The 19,906-nt window shown below is 39.7% G+C and overlaps 1 protein-coding gene across 1 annotated transcript in view; it reads left to right on the top strand.

The window, feature by feature from the left end:
* The window catches only part of LOC144526044 (poly(rC)-binding protein 3), an 85,575-nt gene extending 66,272 nt beyond the window's left edge, over nt 1-19,303 (top strand). The window contains exons 11-17 of the mRNA XM_078263214.1: nt 1,851-1,979; nt 4,223-4,297; nt 5,846-5,887; nt 6,883-6,961; nt 8,921-8,973; nt 10,625-10,794; nt 12,148-19,303. Coding sequence (XP_078119340.1) covers nt 1,851-1,979; nt 4,223-4,297; nt 5,846-5,887; nt 6,883-6,961; nt 8,921-8,973; nt 10,625-10,794; nt 12,148-12,202 — 603 coding nt within the window. The 3' untranslated portion in view covers nt 12,203-19,303. The remainder of the gene's footprint in view (nt 1-1,850; nt 1,980-4,222; nt 4,298-5,845; nt 5,888-6,882; nt 6,962-8,920; nt 8,974-10,624; nt 10,795-12,147) is intronic.
* Nucleotides 19,304-19,906: the final 603 nt, after the last annotated feature.

Genomic DNA, 19,906 nt, shown 5'->3' with positions numbered 1-19,906 from the left:
TGCCTTCAGACTTTCTTTCAACTTTTTCAGTCTTCATACCAATACCTTGGTTTTGGTTATAGGCTGATACCGAGTGCCGATCCGGTACCAGTGTGTAATTAATAAGCTGTATTCCTCACTGTGTGGAAGTGACTGGGGTCATTCCTTTACGTAAGGCAACATCAGGCTTGACTTAAGCATTGCTTTCCTTTGTAAAACAAAATGTAACAAATAAAAACATAGATATACATTTACTGAATTGTTATTATTAAAATAAGAAATCATGCGCCAGCAATTTAAAAACAAATCAAAGATTAACAGGAATTACAATTCAAGTGTAAACCTTTTTAAATGCAGCAACACATTGGTCATAAAATAAACAGGATTCAAATTCCAGTATATAACATATATAGCAATAGAGCATATATATAGCATAGAACTGAATTTAATAAACCGGCCCCACTGTTACAATACCAGATTTAGCTATTTGAGTCAATATTGGCCCAATATCCGATATCCGTATCGGAGAATCCCTAATGTAAAAGACTTAACTTAACTGCCATCTACTACATCCGTGACTTAAGGGGTGTCAGATGACATGGCTAGAGACCTCCGTCTGTGCTCACACAGTGGATGCATGTGTGTTCTTTTTCACACAGGTGTTGTTCTCTAATGGGGTCTACAAGCATAAGGGAGCAAAGTCAGATGATTGCCCCATTTTTAGGAGGTTTGGAGGGTTGAAGGGGCACAGACATGCTGAGAATTAATACACATGCATCTATAATCAAGACTTAACAGCCTACAGTAATGCTAGGCTCTGTTTGGCAGTACTTAAGCACAGCTGTGCTTTGCGCTAAATGGTAATGTCAGCATGCGAACATGCTCACACAGACAATTTCAAAAAGTAACTGCCCCCAGTCTAATAATCCTACCTGCACTGCTAAGTAGTGGTGGCAACCATAGACAGTATATAAGAATGGACCAACAGATCCCGTTGCTCTGGACGGAGACCAGTGAAGGCCATTAGAAGCACTTTTCCTGTGATGGCTGAGCGTTACTGCACAGCCTCCAACTGAGAGAGACGACGTAAATGTAACGTGAGCAACCTGTCTGAAAGTTGGAAGTCTTCTGGTAGCTGTGCCAAGAGAAATCTCAATCATCCCCAATCTTGCAGAGACGGAGAACGGAGGTATATGTAAGGAGATAACATAGGCACAGGCTAATTATTGCTAACTAAAATGCTAGTTAACATTAGTAATTAAACTTAAACAGCTAATGTGAGATGAAACTGCTTGCGTGCTTCTCCTGTACTATACGGTAATTCCTCTACTATGTGACAGTAAGTCGTGTGGTTATGACACAATCGTTAGCATATTTTTACAAAAACGTCTACTACGAAGCCATAACGTGAGATACAAGGTAATAGAGCCTTTTATACATTGTCATGTTTCTTTAGAAATAAACAATGGACAAATAGAGTCTTTTAACGCTTCAGATGTAAAGTTATTCGCTGTCAAAGTGGCGCCAAAATTAATGGCAGTCAATGGAATGCTAACGGGAGGTGATGGCTTATTCGCATCAAAATGGCGCCATAGGAGGTTTGCGGTCCGAGGAGAAGCTTACCCCCTTGGTGGCAACATGCTTTTTCCACACTCTGTGTAGCATGCTACAGCACAGCTGGGTGTGGTCACAGATATACCCAGCTGTGATACTGGATGTTGCCAGAGGTTCAAGAAACTTACACCTTTCAATACAGTAGAGGCCAGTGCAGCTGGCTGTTTGAACTCACTAAAATCATTAGCCACAGCATGTGTGGTTAAGAACTAAATCCTGTCAACACTGTCCCTCAAAGTCACTCTACTCTCCTTCAGTCCACAGGGGCCCAGGTTCAGGTGGCAGGGGACATGCTGCCCAACTCCACAGAACGTGCAGTTACAATCTCTGGAACTCCAGAAGCCATCATCCAGTGTGTCAAACAAATCTGTGTGGTCATGCTAGAGGTAGAGTGTGTACAGATTTAGCAAGCCAGCTTTAATTCAAAGTGCTAGCAATGAAGTCATGTATTCTTGCAGAACACACAAAAGCCAGCATTGAACAGTTTACGGCTACACGAGTTGTGTTACATTTCTGGCAAGACACTCACGCAATGCATTGTTTGAGTTATATTCACCACTTCTGGTGGTAAAACACATTTTCTTAGGATTTGTGAATGGGAATCAGCGGAGATAAGATGAGATACAAGTTAGGCTATGTCTGGGTCAGAAACACCTTCTTATTGTTGTCCATAAATGTCAACTTGACAAACAATCTGCCTGCATAATGGAGGCCCCTAGAGGGCAGTTTGTGTCTAGCAATGTTCTTTCCATTTTAAAGCAAACTTGGATAGGTATTAGAAACTCAACAATAAATTTGCCGTGGAACTATAAATTACTTTATACTGAGTAAAGTGATCCCATTACAGTTTAGAGGAAGCAATTTGTAATTCCCTTCTGACCATTTTTTGCATACAACTACCCAGGTGAACTGTAAGGACACCTCAAGCCTATTTCTGAAACACAGTTGCTGTTCCTTGATATTGTATTTAATGCACATACCTAAGTGCATCCTCCTCCCTTTACAGCACAGCATCTACAGAGGAAATCTGATTAAGACCTCTCCTCTGTCTTGAACAGCCTTGTTGCTGCGGCACAGCTTGAATCAATAACTGTGTCAATATAGTAAGTTTGCAAACTGGAACCTTGCGTGCCTCCTCACTGAAATCATCCTCCTGCTGTCTTAGAAGAAAAAAACAGCACATTTTGTAAGAAAGAATAGAGTTGTGGTGATGCATTTTAATCTGGGATCAACAGGTTTTACTCGAGCCAGGCCTTTGTATTTTCCTAATCTCCACAAATAGACTACTAATACCTCTCAGCGCTATGACTCCTTTTTGTTTTCATGAACAACATATTTCAGTTTTTAAAAGCTGCCAGCAAATTTAAACATTTTCACAGTAAGCACAAAGTTACTAGGACGCAATATTGACTCAGAGTGATTGTATTGCTTTTACTCTAATGTAGTTTGATGCAGTAAAGCTCATGGAGAAATGAGATTACCTAGATTGATAAAACATGTGAATTACTAAGTGAATTAATGAATGCTTTTCCTGTATTTGCCCTAAGGAATTTTGAATAAATATGTTTTTTTACAATCAATGCCCTGCTTCACATACATTTACAAATTACACACCGTACTTCACCAGATAGGAAACCATTAGACAACTAGTATTTTAAAAGTAATTTGTTTTGAGAAATACCCTTCTTGCTGAGAGTTAGATGAGAATATCTCTATCATTCTCATCTCTGTTCATTAAATATGAAGCCAGTAGCCGGTTAGCTTAGCTTAGCATACAGACTGGAAACACAGGAAGACAACTAGCCTGGCTCTGTCCAAAGATAACAAAATCTGCCTACCAGCACCTCTAAGGCTCACTAAATAACATGAAGTCACTGCACCCGGCTGCGTCTATCGTTGTCCCAACCCACTTCAGATGAAACCACGGCCACTTCCGTATGATGAAAGCCTCGGCGCAGCATTGAGGGCTGCGTTCCTGGGGAAACTTCCAGTAGCTTAAAAATAACAATTATGGGGCACTACTATTTCTTATTCTTTCTTTATGGTTTATCAGACGCCAAATGAGACAAGAATTAGTTAGCTAGTGCACTCCCTGTCGATAGGATACTACTTTTCCTGGGACAAGAGCGGACAGCCGCTCCAGAGAATGACCTTCAGTTTAATTCAGCAAGCGCTAGCAAGCTAATTCTTGCCTCATTTGCAGTCTGATAAACAGTAAATTCATAAAATTCAGTGCCCCATAACGCTGTTGACACTGCGTCATACTGAAGTTTGTGTGGTTTCATCTAAAGTGGGTTGGAAAAACGATAGCTGCCACCTGGCCAAGAAATAGTCCGGCACATAACAAAACCACAACCTGTCCCTTTAACAATTAGGTTTTTTTTGTACGTATTAAACAAACAAGTTATGACACGTTACATTGTGCTTTAGAGGTGCTGGTAGATGGATATCTATGCTAAGCTAACATATTTGTCATACAGACTTAAGAATGGTATAGATTTTCTTATCCAACTCTCAGCAAGAAAGCGAATAAGCATATTTCACAAATCGTTGAACGAGCAGTTGCCTTTTTCAAATAAAAGTAAGAACATGCTGACTCTGAATCTCCTCTCTCTTCCTTTTCTTTTAGTCTCCACCAAAAGGTGCCACCATCCCTTATCGCCCAAAGCCTGCCTCCACGCCGGTCATTTTTTCTGGTGGCCAGGTAAGAGCTGAGCTAGCGCTAGCTAGTAAGTTTGTGCCTACAGCATACTTGAGACTTTTACTGTTCTGCAGCATCAGCCACTGCTTGTTACTGCAGTTCTATGCCACCACGGCCCTTTTACAAATGAGGCTAGAAACATTACAGCATTGGCTTTGTTCAAACACTAAAATGGCCTGCGTTTACTTTTTCCTGACAAACTTGCTGTCGTGCAAATACTGTATGCCTGATGTGCACTCTCAGTAACCAAGGCAAAGGTAATGTGACATTATTAAACTGCTTTAAAAAGTCTTAGGGAAGTAGGCTTGGTTTGATGTGTGCACAAAATATGTGACTTTGGTACCAAAGTATGCAATTCATGACATTAGTGTCAACAAGAATGAACAGCAAATACTTGTGTCAGTCTAGCTAATGTAAATAATTGAGTTGCAGAACTTGACTAAAAGCTGTTGATGCATTTTGAAAATGTAGCAACCGATTTGGTGGCTTTTGTCTGGAAATTATACCCAGTGGACGTTGATTGTAAGACACAGTTGAAGCCTCAGAGACAACATAACAGGAGGCTGTTTGGGAAAATTCTGAAGAGGGAACACAGTCACACAGAGAACGCAGAAACACCTGTGTAATATAGCCACCCAATCTTTTATAAATTCTACGTTTGTGAAGTTTAGACTTGTGTCCAACGTGTTCTTATGGTATATTCATTATGGTTATTTCTGAAGCTGCTGTAGGTTTTACCGATGTTGCTTTAGATTGCATCACTTTGCGCAGATGTTCCTGTAATTGTGTCCACACCAGTCATTTGGAACCTAGATGCATGTGTATTAAATCTGCTTTATTTGACTATGAATAGACACAAATCTAAACTAAAGATACTAGGATTTGAAAACATTGGTCATCTGAGACGTTTTCTATGTAGAATTGAATGCATGATTAAAATAATTGAAGTGCTCAAACAATGTAAGTGCCCAAGACAAATTTCCCACCTTGTGGGACAATAAAGTTTTATCTTGACCTTGAAGAGCACCGTAGATAAAGAATCATGAAGCAGCTCTTCCAGGAGCTCTTCTTTAGACGACTGGTGGCAAAGCAACTTTCTGTATATTATGAAATGTTTGCACTTGTTCTCGGATGTTTCTCAAGTGTCCACAGTTTCCACAGTGAACATACCGCTTCTGTATTTTAGTGTAGTGCACGACATCATATAAGACATTATCTTGTATGACACTCACAGAAACCAGTGTGTGTTTATATATAGTAATTCAATTCAAAATTAAGCACTTCCAAGGTCTCATTGCACTTCACACTCATCTACACACACTATTGATGTTTTACTGCTTTGAATGTGGCAATGATGAGAATGATTAATATCATACGCTGTAACATCACTTCACACACAAAAAAACAAAACATCATGGTTATTTGAGCTACAAGTGTACAGACGGTTTGTAAAGCGCTTAGAATGAGCAAGCTGATTGTGTTTTTTCCCCCCATCATATTGTAAATAAGATTCTAATATCTGCTATCTGTTATGTTTTTTCATCTTTCCAGGCCTACACAATTCAGGGACAGTATGCCATACCACACCCAGATGTGAGTTCCTGGTCTCTTTCTGAATTAATCAAGAATCCTACCTGTATCTTCATTATGTCTAATTAAAAAGAGTAGCAGACATTTTATTGCATGGCCACACCAGCTCTTTGAAGTTATTTAGAGGCAAGTTATAAAACAAGATTTCCAAAAACGGTGTCCTTGTGATTTAAGGGTGGACTACAGCTCAACCACTGGAAATAACTCTTACCAGATGTGGTTGATAACAAAACGGTGACTGCTGTGGATAATGATAAAGGCAAAGACAATAATGGCAGTTTTGATGTTGACACCCTTTTAATTCCAGTGGAACATACAGCCTCCATTAGTAGTCTGCCTTCATATGTCCTCGTCTAAAGATCATCTCAAGAGCTACCTTGTGTCAGATCCACTAATTCAAAGTTGGGCAATGATTGATGCCACTAGAGGTTGGTGGTTGACGGTACAATCACTCAAGTACAGGCTTGACACCATCTTCCACCCTCATTAAAACTCCTCTTAAAAAGGAGAAGGCTCCAAAGCATCCGTCTTCCCCCCATTCCTGATGGAAATGATCCACAGCAGGGGATGAACATCCCGTGACCATGTCGCTTCTGAGTCATAAGTGCCAGCTAGAAGGACACATGGTAATTGAGGGGGCAAATGGGAACGAAAGTATTTCCTGCGTTTGGCTAATGTGCTCATGAGTGGTGTTGTTTGTCTCTTCATTTTGTAATTTGAAAAAAGAAAAAAATCACATTGGCGTATGTGAAAATGGCATGGAAATTGGTAGAAAAGGGAAGAAGATTCAAATTACCTCGCAATTTACAACTCCGTGACAGACAGTTACCCTCTTTCTGTACCTCTTTTTCTCTTACTTTTTTTTGTCATCCACCCCCCTGCGTCCTGGCCTCCTTCTCCTCACCGTTTCTTCACTCTAGTTTTTGGTTGTCTTCATTTCTTGGTGTGACCTGTGTAACAGTAACCTCTTAGTTCTACTTTCCCTCCTAACCCTTCAGCAGTTGACCAAGCTCCACCAGTTGGCTATGCAGCAAACCCCCTTTACCCCTCTCGGACAGACCACCCCTGCTTTCCCTGGTACGTACCCACAAGGCCCTTTAGATACTTCCTTCTCTTTGCATCCAGAGAAAGATTCTCTTTCCCTACCTTCCACCTTATCTCTCTTTTGGCACAGCATGACTCGACCCCTGTGGTTTCTCTCCTTTGATTTTTTTCATGTATATATTTTTCTCTTGGTGCTGTCTTTTTATTATTCCAGTGAATTGCCTTATCGCTTGGAAGCAGGATATATTCTTCCTCTAAGACATGTTTTGTTGTTTAACTTTCCATTAAGGTTGACCACATTGTACTGTAAAAACCAAATGAATCTGCCTCCACATCCCAATTCAACTGTTTCACATGGACCTTGGTACATATATTTTTCTTCCTGTATTGTACTTGCAAAAGAGTGAAGATCTCATGAATAAATATGTTTGATTCTTTTTTTTACCACTTTCATCTAAAATGATGTGGCAGATACCCTTATACATGGAATTATTTATTGAGTCAAGAGTTATTTAAAAATATGAGTTTTCCAACTCATACGACCACATAGGTCGTTTTTTACTACCCTCTAAAACGACCCACATGAGGGCTTCCGAAATAAACGTCCCTACCGGTGGCAACAGATCAACACGTCCTAAACATAACGGTCGCAGTTTTTAACACGTGGTTAACGTTATGAAACGGTTGCAGTGTGGTTAGGTTTACGAGACAATTTGTGCTTCGTTAGATTTAGGAAAAGATCATGGGTTGGGTTAAAGTGCTCATATTATGCTTTTTGGCTTTTCCCCTTTCCTTTTTTGTGTTATTTTTTTTGTGTGCACGTTATAGGTTTACAAAGTGAAAAAGTCCGAAGTCCACCCCAAAGGGACTTCCCATCTCCAACAGAAAACACTGTTCACAAACTGCTCCAAACAGCTCTATTGTAGTCCAGCCTTTACTTCAGAGACAAACGTGCGCCACTTGTAACACACGTTATAATGCTCGCTTAGCTGCTAGCATGGCACTCCCTCATACTCTGCTTCTGACTGGCTAGTAGTCCTTACCTAGCTACTGAGCATGTGCGACTCCCAACAAAGATGGTACAGAAGTGAGATGTCTCACTCTGTAGCTAAAACAGAGAGCTCAACACACGGTGGAAAGAGAAGCTGCAGCAATGTGCAGTACAACAAAAATATGTAGTTTTTTAAAATTAAACCATGTAAACCTATTCTGATATAACCTTTAAATACAATTATGAACCTGAAAATGAGCATAATATGAGCATGTTAAATAAGTACGTTCATATGTGTCATGTAACTTTATTTATGTACGTAAGTATGTGATGTAGTTACGTAACTTCACATACGTACGTTACGTAGCCTAACATAGTTAACTTATGTTGACTTTTGGTTTCACACAAACAATGGTCTTCTGGGCCAAAGTCCTGTGTTTGTTTGACCCATCCTTACACGGACTTTGTCGCTGTTTATACTTCATCACCTGCCTTTCTCTTTTGCTCCCGTCATAAGAACTAGCCACTAGAGGTCACCGTCACAATAAATATGGGTCGTAATAGGCAGCTTGTACAAACGACATATTGGGTCATTTTTCGGGGAGGACAGTCTCTTTAAAAAAAATGTCCCTTTTCTTAAATGCATTTTAGCTGATGTTTCTCACATCCTGACAAAACACACACACACACACACACACACACACACACACACACACACACACACACACACACACACACACACGATGTAATAAGGAGAAACAGTGCAGGTACTTAAAGGAGCAGTTTGAAGTTTTGGCAAATACATTTATTGTCATTTTCATTAATAAGAGTTAAATTAGAAGATTGATACTACTCTGACATGAGACTGGTGTCAATCTTCCACTTCTTGACAGAGAAATGACTAAATATATTTCCCAAAATGTCAACATACTCCTTTAAAAGGTTAAAGCGACTTTTTAAAGTCAAATCTCCTTTTCTTATCCCATTGCTCCCAAATTCAGGTTTGGATGCCAGTCCACCAGCCAGCACCCATGAACTCACCATTCCTAATGATGTGAGTAACACTTTCTTGGGACAGCTGACTGAGGGATATATATAGGGATTTATGTTTCAAAATGCTTTACTTTTCTCTTTCAATTGGCATGTCATACTTATATACGTTTGTAAATACAAATTATGTTAAGACGATTGTGCACAAAAGAGTGTGGTTTATGTCATAGTGTAGTACCTATAATTATGCAGACAATTGTCAAAAAGCACACCTATCTGATTAAGTGAAATTGTAACTGTTAATTCACTGATAATTAAAGCTCCATTGTGTAAGAATTTCTCCCTTCTAGTGGTGAAATTGTATGTGAACACCAACTGAATATTACTTTCTAGCCCCCCCCATTCCGAGCGTGTTATAACTCCTACGGTGGCCGTATTATTCCAAGAAGTACGACTTTGTCCGTGAGTGTTCGTTCCAGTGTAATAATAGTTTTACGTTATTTTGGTACCATTTCATTGCTAACATCAGCTATCAGGTTCCCAAACATGTGCAAGCTAATGTTAGTAAAGTATCAGTGCTATCGTTATTCTGTATATTGTACGAGATTAATAGTGTAAGGCAATGTTTACAGCGTAGGAGAGAAGCAACGGAGGTTTGTGTTTTTAATATATTTCTGTGAGCAGTATGAACAATGTCAATGAAACCGAAATGAGCGATTAGTATCTCCATCGTTTACACGCAGCCGTTCTAGCTGTAGCTAGTCTGTGTTACAACTCCATTACATTGAGTTGTCTGCCAGGGAAATCACGACACATATGATTACAAGTTACAAGCATAGACAATCCTTTTTCATCATTGATGCGAGGAAAAGTATCCTAGACGTCGTTCTAGCGTTATGCACAACCATGCTATAGTTGGCCAAGCAACTATGAAACTTTGAATTTACACAAAAGGGCAGAATTACCTTTTGAGAAGAAAGCAGGGAACTTCGGCGTCTCTTTTAAAATCCTTGCTCCTTATGAGCTCTTTCCATCTTGGAAAAGCCACTCCAATATTAGCTTTGGTCTTTTTGCTTTGCCTGTCCCGTTGTCGTTTTAATTCTCTTTTTAACTTCCTTGACGACTCCGTTACATGTCCTCGAGAATAGGCGTGATCCTCCATCTTCAACAGGCTTTCAAATCTGCCGGCAGTGAGTTGCAAGTAATCTTCTCTCCCTCCATGTATGTATTCTGAATGATTCTAAATGGCAGATTCTACTCTTATGAGAATACTTTGATTAGTTATTAGTTATTAGTAATTACACATGAATGAGCACATATTTGTGAAAGAACAAAGGGGTTTTTGCTAAGAATCATCTAAAAGATTACACAATGGAGCTTTAAAGCAAATTCAGTAAACTGAGATCATACTTCAACGTTTAAATGTTATGAGAACAAATGACTGACATCAACAACAATGATGCTGCAAACTTCAGTTCAGACTGTTTGCACAGTAGAGTACCCCCAATCAGCTGATCTATTGACCATGCTATCATTCATCAAACGCAACTTCCTGAATTATTGGCTTTTAAATTAAACGCAGACCATTTCATGATCCATTAAACTTTCCCTTTTACCTTCAGGTGTATTAAGTACTAAGTATGAATGTATTTAAGACAACACAGATGTTTCATTTCCTTGCTTCATGTTCCAAGACGTCTACTTTTTCTCCCCAGCTAATAGGCTGCATCATTGGACGCCAGGGAACCAAAATAAATGAGATTCGACAGATGTCTGGAGCGCAGATCAAAATTGCGAACGCCATGGAGGGCTCGTCAGAGCGCCAGATCACCATCACGGGGACTCCTGCTAACATCAGCCTGGCCCAGTATCTCATCAATGCCAGGTAACCTTTTAGCTCTAACCGCTGGGCTCAAGCACAATCAAAAGCATAAAGTGACACTTGAATGACCATGCTTATAGTGAAGATCCAAGAAAACGGCTTTTTGTGATTGTGCTGTTTAAAAAAAAGAAAGAAAAAAAAGAAATAGCTTGCTAGTTAAATTCTGACATTCATGACACTGATACAATATCTGTCAGGCTTTGACAAGTGACAGACAAGCCCACATATAATATGGCTGTTCATGTTTTATTCTTGGCTTGTTTCTTTCTACTTTTGTCCCTTATTTCCACCCAAGTGTAGACATTAAAATGCAGTACGTTTCAGCCAGTACACTCTTTGCAAGTAAATGGCTCATGGGAGCAATGCCAACTACTGAGACAAGTAAGCTGTGTCTCTGAACAGAACCTGCAGATTGGTAAATTGGAGGTTCAATAAATGCATCATCAAATTTTCAATCAATCTCTAAAACAACACAAAGTGGTATTCAGCCTCAACAAGCCCACTATAGCAGATATAACTACGTAAGATAACCCTGGTGTATTTGCACATACGCCATTCAGAATCAGAATACTTTATTGATTCCCTCAGGGAAATTGTTCAGTTGCACTTGCTCACAGAAAGAAAAAAAGTTAAAAAGATCATGTTGCTTAAACAATGGATTGTACAAATGCTATTGTAGTGCAGTGTGAACCTAAATAAAGTACAGTGTGAATACAAATGAAGTACTGTGTAAATATAAGTAGCAGCAGTGATTAAATAACAGATATTGCACATGTAACTTATTACAAATTATTGCAAAGAGTTATTATTGTACATAATTGTCCAAGAATATTGAGATTGTGATGTGGTAATACGTGTTGTGACTCTAGTTCTGACATTCCAAGTGTGTAATACTCAGAGGGAGGAATAGTATAGTTTATTAGTAATGGTAATTCATGTTATTATATTAAAAGTAACTAACCGTAAGACAAACTCTGTGGAGCCCCAGACTAGATAAACAGGGTCTGGATAGTAAGACACTGCACATACTAGTAAAATACTGAGGAACATGTTTTTCATTTAAATGTTCTTGCCATGCTCCACTACTCCCGTCTCTCCCCCCCTATATCCACTGAAACCACTAATTCATTATCAACAGAGAAAATAAATGTTTTAATCCGCAACTCGGAGAAAATGGAACCTCGCTGATCTCCACAGGCTCCCTACAGTACACCTCAAAGTCCAATGTTATCAGCGTCAGAACAGGGGAACCCACATACTCAACCAACTGTATGTCTTTGACTTCTTAAAGGGGATTTCAGACAAGAATCCGCTGAGAAACTAATGGCTATTGCTTTCCCACAATTCCACTGGCAGGTTCAGGGACGTGGCTGCCATGTGGAATGACCCCTCATCCATGACTACATCCTGAAGTCATCCCCCCCTCAAAATCTGCTTCTGTTTGCAGAAGCTAACATCAAAACAACCGCTTCTCAATTAACCTCTATGTGTTATCCCATGGAACTTCCCCTAGACTCCCTTGGTTTGACATTACACTTTAGCATTAGCCTGTGGGAGACCTATAGTAAAAGTCAGACTTAACAACAACTGGGATTTGTTTTAAATGGATGTAGCCAGTGTATCGTTAAGAATAGTTTGACATTTTGGGATATTCAGTTATTATTGTTTTTGCTTAGAGTTAGATAAGAAAGTTTTATACCACTTTCATCTCGGTTAGTTAAATATGAAGCTAGATCCAGGAGATGCTAAGCTACGGCTTAGCCTGGCTCTATCCAGAGGTTAGAACATCTGCATACCATCAACTCTGAAGCACACATATTAACATGGTGGTTGCCTGGCAACCTCACTTTGATGACAAGACTCCAGTATGTCACTGCTGGGTAAGCCTCTCTTCAGAACTCGAACCTCCTATGGCGCCATTTGATGCTACCAAACGCTCACCCGCCGTTAGCATTCCATTGACTGCCATTCATTTTAATGTCACTTTGACAGTGAATAACTTTACATCTGAAGCGTTTAAAGACTCTATTTGTCCATTGTTTATTTCTAAAGAAATACGACAATGTATACAAGGCTCCATTACCTTGTATCTCACGTTATGACTCCGTAGCAGAGGTTTTTGTAAAAATAGGCCAACGACTGTGTCATAACCACGCGACTTACTGTCACATAGTAGAGGAATAGTACAGGAGAAGCTCGCAGGCAGTTTTGACTTGCATTAGCTGTTTAAATTTAATTACTAATGTTAATTAAAGCTGCAAGCAGCGATGGACGGGCCCTCGCGTCTCTGCGCGCGTCGGGGTTACTGGCGGATGCCGCTCCTTGCGACTGTGCATTTGCGCGGCACTCAGACACTGCAAACCATCACCAATTAAATATGAACTCTCTTCTGAGTTCAATGATACCTTACACAAGACTCAACCTTAGATGGATCAGCATTTATGAAAGGGGCGTGGCTTAAACATAGGGGGCGGGCCATCACAAATGAAGAAGGAAGTCTCTGCTGAGTTCAATGATACCTCACACAAGGGTCTACCTTAAACGGTTCAAATGTTATGAAAGGGGGCGTGGCTTAAGCATAGGGGGCGGGCCAAACCATCACCAATGAAGTAGGAACTCTTTGCTGAGTTCAATGACACCTCACACAAGACTCTACCTTAAACGGTTCAAATGTTATGAAAGGGGGCATGGCCTGAGTAAGTGGGCGTGGTTAAAGTATAGGGGGCGGCTCAGTATTACATGTCTCCCACACATAAGTTTCATGTAAATCGGATGATGTTTGTCATATAAGGCGCATTTCCTGTTGCCAGCGGAAGGCGCTATTACCAAAAGTAAATATTGGCCTGTAGATGTCCTCAGACCTGGACCTTTGTCAATCGTGAGAAATTACGGGCAGATACGACAACGTACACTCAAGTTACAACAATTTCTTTGTTCATCGCTAAACACTCAAAATGGCCACCACGCCACGCCCACACCGTTTGACGATAAGTTTTTCTTTTAATAACTTTTCATCTTCAAGGTGTGGAGGTGGTACAGACCAAATTTGAAGTCCGCCAGATGAAATCTCTAGGAGGAGTTCGTTAAAGTATAGCACCTTGACTTTTAGGCCTACATCCTGTTGCCACTAGGGGGCGCTATGACTTTAAGTAAATATCGGCCTTTATTTGTCCTCAGGGTTGGACTCTTATGAATCCTGAAAGGTTTCGAGCCAATTGGACAATGTACACTCAAGTTACACCCACTTCCTGTTTTGATGGCGAAACGCACAAAATGGCCGCCCCGCCACGGCCACGCCCTATGACAAAAAGTTTTCTTTTAACAACTTTTCATCTTTAACGTCTTAAGATGGCACAGACCGAATTTGAAGTTGATCGGATGAAATCTCTAGGAGGAGTTTGTTAAAGTACGACATGTGGAAATGGCCAAAATTGCACTAATTTTGAACTTTGAAATCAAAATGGCGGACTTCCTGTTGGGTTTAGGGTATGGCTCTAATGACGTTTTCTGTACATCTTGACATGTTACATATGTGTACCAACTTTCGTGTGTCTAAGTTAAACACACTACAGGGGCTAAATTTTTTTTATCTTTGTAGGGGGCGCTAGCGAGCTGTTTTTGTGCGCCTATTCCCGAAACCCTTAAAATCCGTAAATATTCACCAGACTTGATGCGCCCGCCAATTTTGGTCCCATGTTATCTCCTAACATATACCTACGCTCTCCGTCTCTGCAAGCTACCAGAATACTTAGAACTTTCAGACAGGTTGCTCATGTCAATCTACGTTGTCTCTCTCAGTTGGAGGCTGCGCAGTAACGCTCAACGCTCACCGGAAAAGTGCTTCTAATATCCTTCACTGGTCTCCGTCTAGACCAATGGGATCTGTTTGTCCAGTTTATATACTGTCTGTGTGACACAGTTGGGCACATATCCTACCGTAAAAAACACAACTTGCCATTTTTACACTTCAGTTTTTCTATGAATTGAACAGAAGCTTGGAAATGTTAATTAGTGAGTTTTAAAAGATGCTAGTAGGCAGATTCAGCTACCTTAAGACAGAGCCATGGCTAGCTGTTTCTCCCCTGTTTTCAGTTTATGCTGTGCTAAGCTAAGCTAATTATCTCCTGGCTTTAACGTGCAGACATGAGAGTGGTATTGATCTTCTCAGCTTACTGTAAGAAAGGGACTATAGCGTATTTTCTAAAATGTCAAACTATTCCTTGAAGTATTTATTTGGCATGCCTCGTTCCAAGAATAATACTGTATTTCTTTTTGTCATTACTATATTAGATACATTTGCCTATTAAGTTCTATTGTGTCATTGTCTGCAAAGAGTAAAAATAATAAAAAGTGTAAAATGAACAAAAAAGCAAAGAAAAAAAGACTAAACACATGACCACTTGAGCAATGCTGTTAGAAAGAAGAGTGATGTGATGCCTCTGTCAGGGAATCCAGCAATTTCTACACATTTCATGACACCACCATTTCTTTTCTGTCCACTGCATGGCTTCATGAGGGGGTTGGTATTACATTGTTGTGTTACCATATTTTTTAGACGGTAAGACGTTTTATGTAAGAGGATACAATGAAAATATGGTATAAAATCTATGTAAAAAATAAAAAATAACTGGTACGAGCAAAAATTGGAGCACAAATCCAGCCCTTGCAGCATAACTTTCACTGTCAAGCGAAAGTTCTTCTTTCACAGCTGTTTTATTTTCTCTGTCTGCCTCCCCGTACCTTCCCCTCCCCCTGCTCCCCTCCCCCCACCCCTCTCCCCTGCCTTCCCTGAACTGTTCTAGGCTGACGTCTGAAGTCACTGGAATGGGCACACTCTAGTTTCTACCCATCTTCCCTCAGTGCATCACATGACCTTTGAGCGAATGGCATTGCACCTAGTACATATTTATTTCTCTGTATTTGACTGTCCTGATATTTAAGTGACTTTCACTTTTATGATTTCTAGTATTCACTGTAAACATGCGTATCGGCACCGTTACTAGGATTCCTCACACCTATCTGAAACTCAATTGGTTCTGTTTCTGAAAGATCACTTTACTTTTTTGACACTCTAGTACCTTTCATGGCATCTCACGCACCCCACCACTTTGTTTTAACACTGTGTCCCAAAAAAATTACGTTCCCATACAACAAAACTGTCTTCTCAATTACGTTACACGGGAAACGTATTTTCCAGCCTGGTGGGAGAAGTTAGCCTTTAGGACTTTCTGCCAGAAAGCCCTTTCTGACCGCTGCACAAAATGGTCACTGTTTTAAACACGTGGTTAACATTGTGCATTAAAACACTACTTGGTTAGATTTTAAAAAAAAATGTTGTTCCGTGATTTAAGTAACGTACATAAGTTATGCACGAGACGAAGATTAGGTATGTTATGTAACCAAGTCAACATTGACATTCGGTTTCACACGGGACACGAACAGCGGTCTCCTCTGTGAAAGTCCTGTGTTGGCTTGACCCATCCATCCACCATGAACTTCTCTATATGCAGACTTTGTTGGCTTTGATGAGAGACGTACTGTATTTGTGATCAAAGACAAACGTAATGGGGGCAAAATATGTTTCCCTCAAAACATAACAGAGAATGCAGGTTCGTTGTATGGGAATGCCATTTTTAGGAGACAGGGTTGCTTGGTTTTACCTCATGTTTTAACACACATCACTGTACTGTGTCTTTCTTGCATTGCAGGCACTTGAGAGTAAATGCAAAGTAAACCTAAAAAGTCTCTCCTCCAAACTCGCATTCTAATTATTGACACATTCTTATTCCATATTCAAACAACTACAGTACCTGTGTCAATGCACCACTAAACACAAAGTTCAATAAGCAACTCTAAACCAGAGTATTCCAGTTTATTTTACACTGATTTCATGTTGTCATGCTTTACTGTAGACATGTGCCTGCTTGTCTTAGCGTTGTATACACATTATGGATTGGTCTGCATGACACACAAAACCTACAGCATTTCCAATTTATGTCAAAGTCACACAGGTAAAAAGGTAGATTGAGTGGTGAAAGGGAACGGAGCAAGCCATGAACATTCACGTCTGTTTGTTATCTCAATGTGTCACTCCGACTCAAATTTAAAATGGGTACAGGCCAAAAAAAACATCCACCGTAATGCACAAATTTTCATCTTTCTGAGTTTCATGTGCGACCTGACAAAAAGGTTGGGTGAAAAAAATGAAAATAATCCAAGTAAATGACTGCAGTGAAGAGTGAAATCCAAATGCATGCTACAAATAAACAACACTTTAATGCCCCTATACTTCACAAACATAATATAGCCTAAAGTTATCATGTTATTCAAACTGACATCTCATAACAACTGTGTATAAGAGTCATGGGCCATATAGAAAGGTCTCAGGATTGTCTAGTGTATATTGGTATATTTGCACTCATTCGTTTCAGTGTAGGCCAAAAGGGCTGTTTTTCAGACACCTGTTTGGTAGGCATCAAGCCGTTCCAGATACAGAAAAAGTAATGTGTTTCTGTTTAGCATGTATGAAAGAAACTGTTGATGTCAATTATCCTGTTGTTGGGTTTCGCAGGTTATGTCATTCAATCAGGCTACATATACGTACAAGGCTTACATATACATTTATGTATGAGTCTCTGCAGTTGCCATTGAATAGAGTATCTCCTTGGTTACATCACGTTGGACATGTGTTTAGCTGTTAGCTTGTCTTAATCAAATGCACAGACACCCGTTCAACCACAGAACTGTTCAAACTAAAAGCTGAATGTATTTCAAAATGGGTTTGAACTGCTATCAATGACATGTCATACTCGATTATAACACCTTTAAGGGTGTCTTTTTAAACAGGCACTTGAATTAGTACAGTAGAACATGATGCAGAATGATGACTATAGATGATAATGAGTAGAGTAGAAATGCTTATTTATCAAAGCGTTTGGAATTTCCTTAGGTTGGGCAGGTTACTCTGAAAATGAGGTCTGTTACAGATGACTTATTTCAAATTTTAATCTACAATTTATCACACTAGATATAAACAATGTTATGAAATCTGATTATTTTCTAAATGATTATGTTAGATATAGACCAATACTTTTCTGTATGTTCTGCAAACATATGAAAGGATGGCCTTACTACTATCTGCAGCTCTCATTTCAAAATGTAGGCTATAAGATAAAAAAAAAAATCCATCTATCACATCACAGTCAAACATGACCAGGGCCTGAAATTAACACCCGACCACGCGCCACATACAGGTGAATTCTGCCATTGGCGGGTGAAACTGTCAATCTACCTGCATGTCGGTGGGTAGCCAATGAGAACTAAGGGATTCATTCATTTATTTTTTGCACGCACAAACAGTTGTTCTTTCACATTTTAACCCAAGTCCGCAATTTCCTCGGATTTTAGTTCAAAAATGTGGCGGCACATTACTGTGGTGAAGAGGCCGGCAGCACTTAAATGTGTATTCTTAACAAATTCAAGAACGTTTGTACATTTCCTGTATTTCAACTTTATGAGGCCAAATAAATTGGCTGGTAAAAAGCCTGTGTGGCTAGAAGAGTTTAAAATCCACCTTCCACAGTGGCTGGTGGACAAAAGAAGTTAACTTCAGGCCCTGAACGTGACACTCCCACAAGTAATATGATGTTTATCTGATGGCTGCTTGTTACTGATTACAGGTAGCTACTATTTTTTAATCCACCTTATCATAATACATTTACACATTTTACTCCCAAAGCACAGATATGCATAACTCCAATGATAACTATAGAAATGAGGTTTGGGGAATATTCTTTCGTCATAGCTGTTTAGGCTCAGGTACTTTGCTTTTGGTTAGAATTGATTATACATCCTTTGCTAGTCAGTTAATACATTGCTGTCGTGTAAATGCTTTACATATATTTACATTTCACATTTACACATCGCTTCACATTTACATTACGAATGTAAATCTGTACATTAGCGCTCGTCTGGCTGCATCCAGATGTGTTTCAGATGACCAAACTGAGGAACAGCTGGTTGAGGGTGTCATTTAAAAATGTTCCATCATTTACAGAATCTGAACATTAAAGTACTGAAATATCTTTTTGCAAAGTGCACATTAATGGCTGCTTGTAGGTGTAAAGTGTCTGCTGGTTGGTTGCCAGCCAAGATGCAGTCATTGCTACTTGACCGATGATTTTCTCAGTTGCCTTTTTAATCGTCATATCTTTCATAATCATGGCTTCGCTCACGTTCTCATCATTCTACGATGCTGTGTTGGTCAAACACCTCTTGTTGTGTTGCTTTTGTCGTTTTACTGATACATTAACACTTTTTTTGTTACCGTGCTAGAGCAGCAAAAAATTAAAGGCTAGCACTATATGATGCTGTTTGGGGGGAAATGTGTCTGATCATGTCTAAGTTTGAGTGTTTGCTTCTTGAAGGTCTGTATTTGATTCATTATTTATTGAGGATGATTCTGAAATGTTTTGTAAAAAGAAGACAATAAAGTTTGTGTTTTTTCCCTTCACTTTGCATGTGTCATCTATTTCAAGTGTTTACTTCATGTGGGTTGGATAGGTGTCTTAATCAAAAGCTACAAAATTGTGTTATATTTTATTAACCCTTGTCAGTTGAATTAAGTTACAGACTATTTAGTAACTAGTACTATTTAGTTATAACTAGGGCTGTCAGCATTAACGCGTTAATCGCGATGCGATTAAGGGCCGAGCATGATGCGTTCATTTTTTTTTTATCGTGTTAATCGCATGCTGCCATTTATTAATTTATTTTCACTTCACTCGGCTTTGCGTCGTGCCTAACAGGCTACTATTTTGCCGTACTTCCTCGTAACACATCCTGCTGCTGCAGGAATAGCAACGCGGATTTCGGTGCCTCATTCTGGTGCCACTGATATGTCTGCGCTTCTCTCTGATGCTCTGAAACAGACGTTACAGGCAACAGAAACATTGCTGCACATGACGCTAGTTAACACTATACTCGACAGCAGCTAACGTTAGCCTACCGCTAGCTAGTAGCTGGATTAAACACGGTTAAAATGCTGACAGCTAACGCTAAACGGTGTAAAGTTTGACTGTGTTTTACTGTAGAGATTCAACACCGGGATGTAACA

The sequence above is a fragment of the Sander vitreus genome, chromosome 11, assembly GCF_031162955.1.
Source record: "Sander vitreus isolate 19-12246 chromosome 11, sanVit1, whole genome shotgun sequence".
Classification (NCBI taxonomy): Eukaryota; Metazoa; Chordata; class Actinopteri; order Perciformes; family Percidae; genus Sander; species Sander vitreus.
Note: the sequence above shows the minus strand (reverse complement) of the source record. Positions and strands in the feature narration are given on the sequence as shown.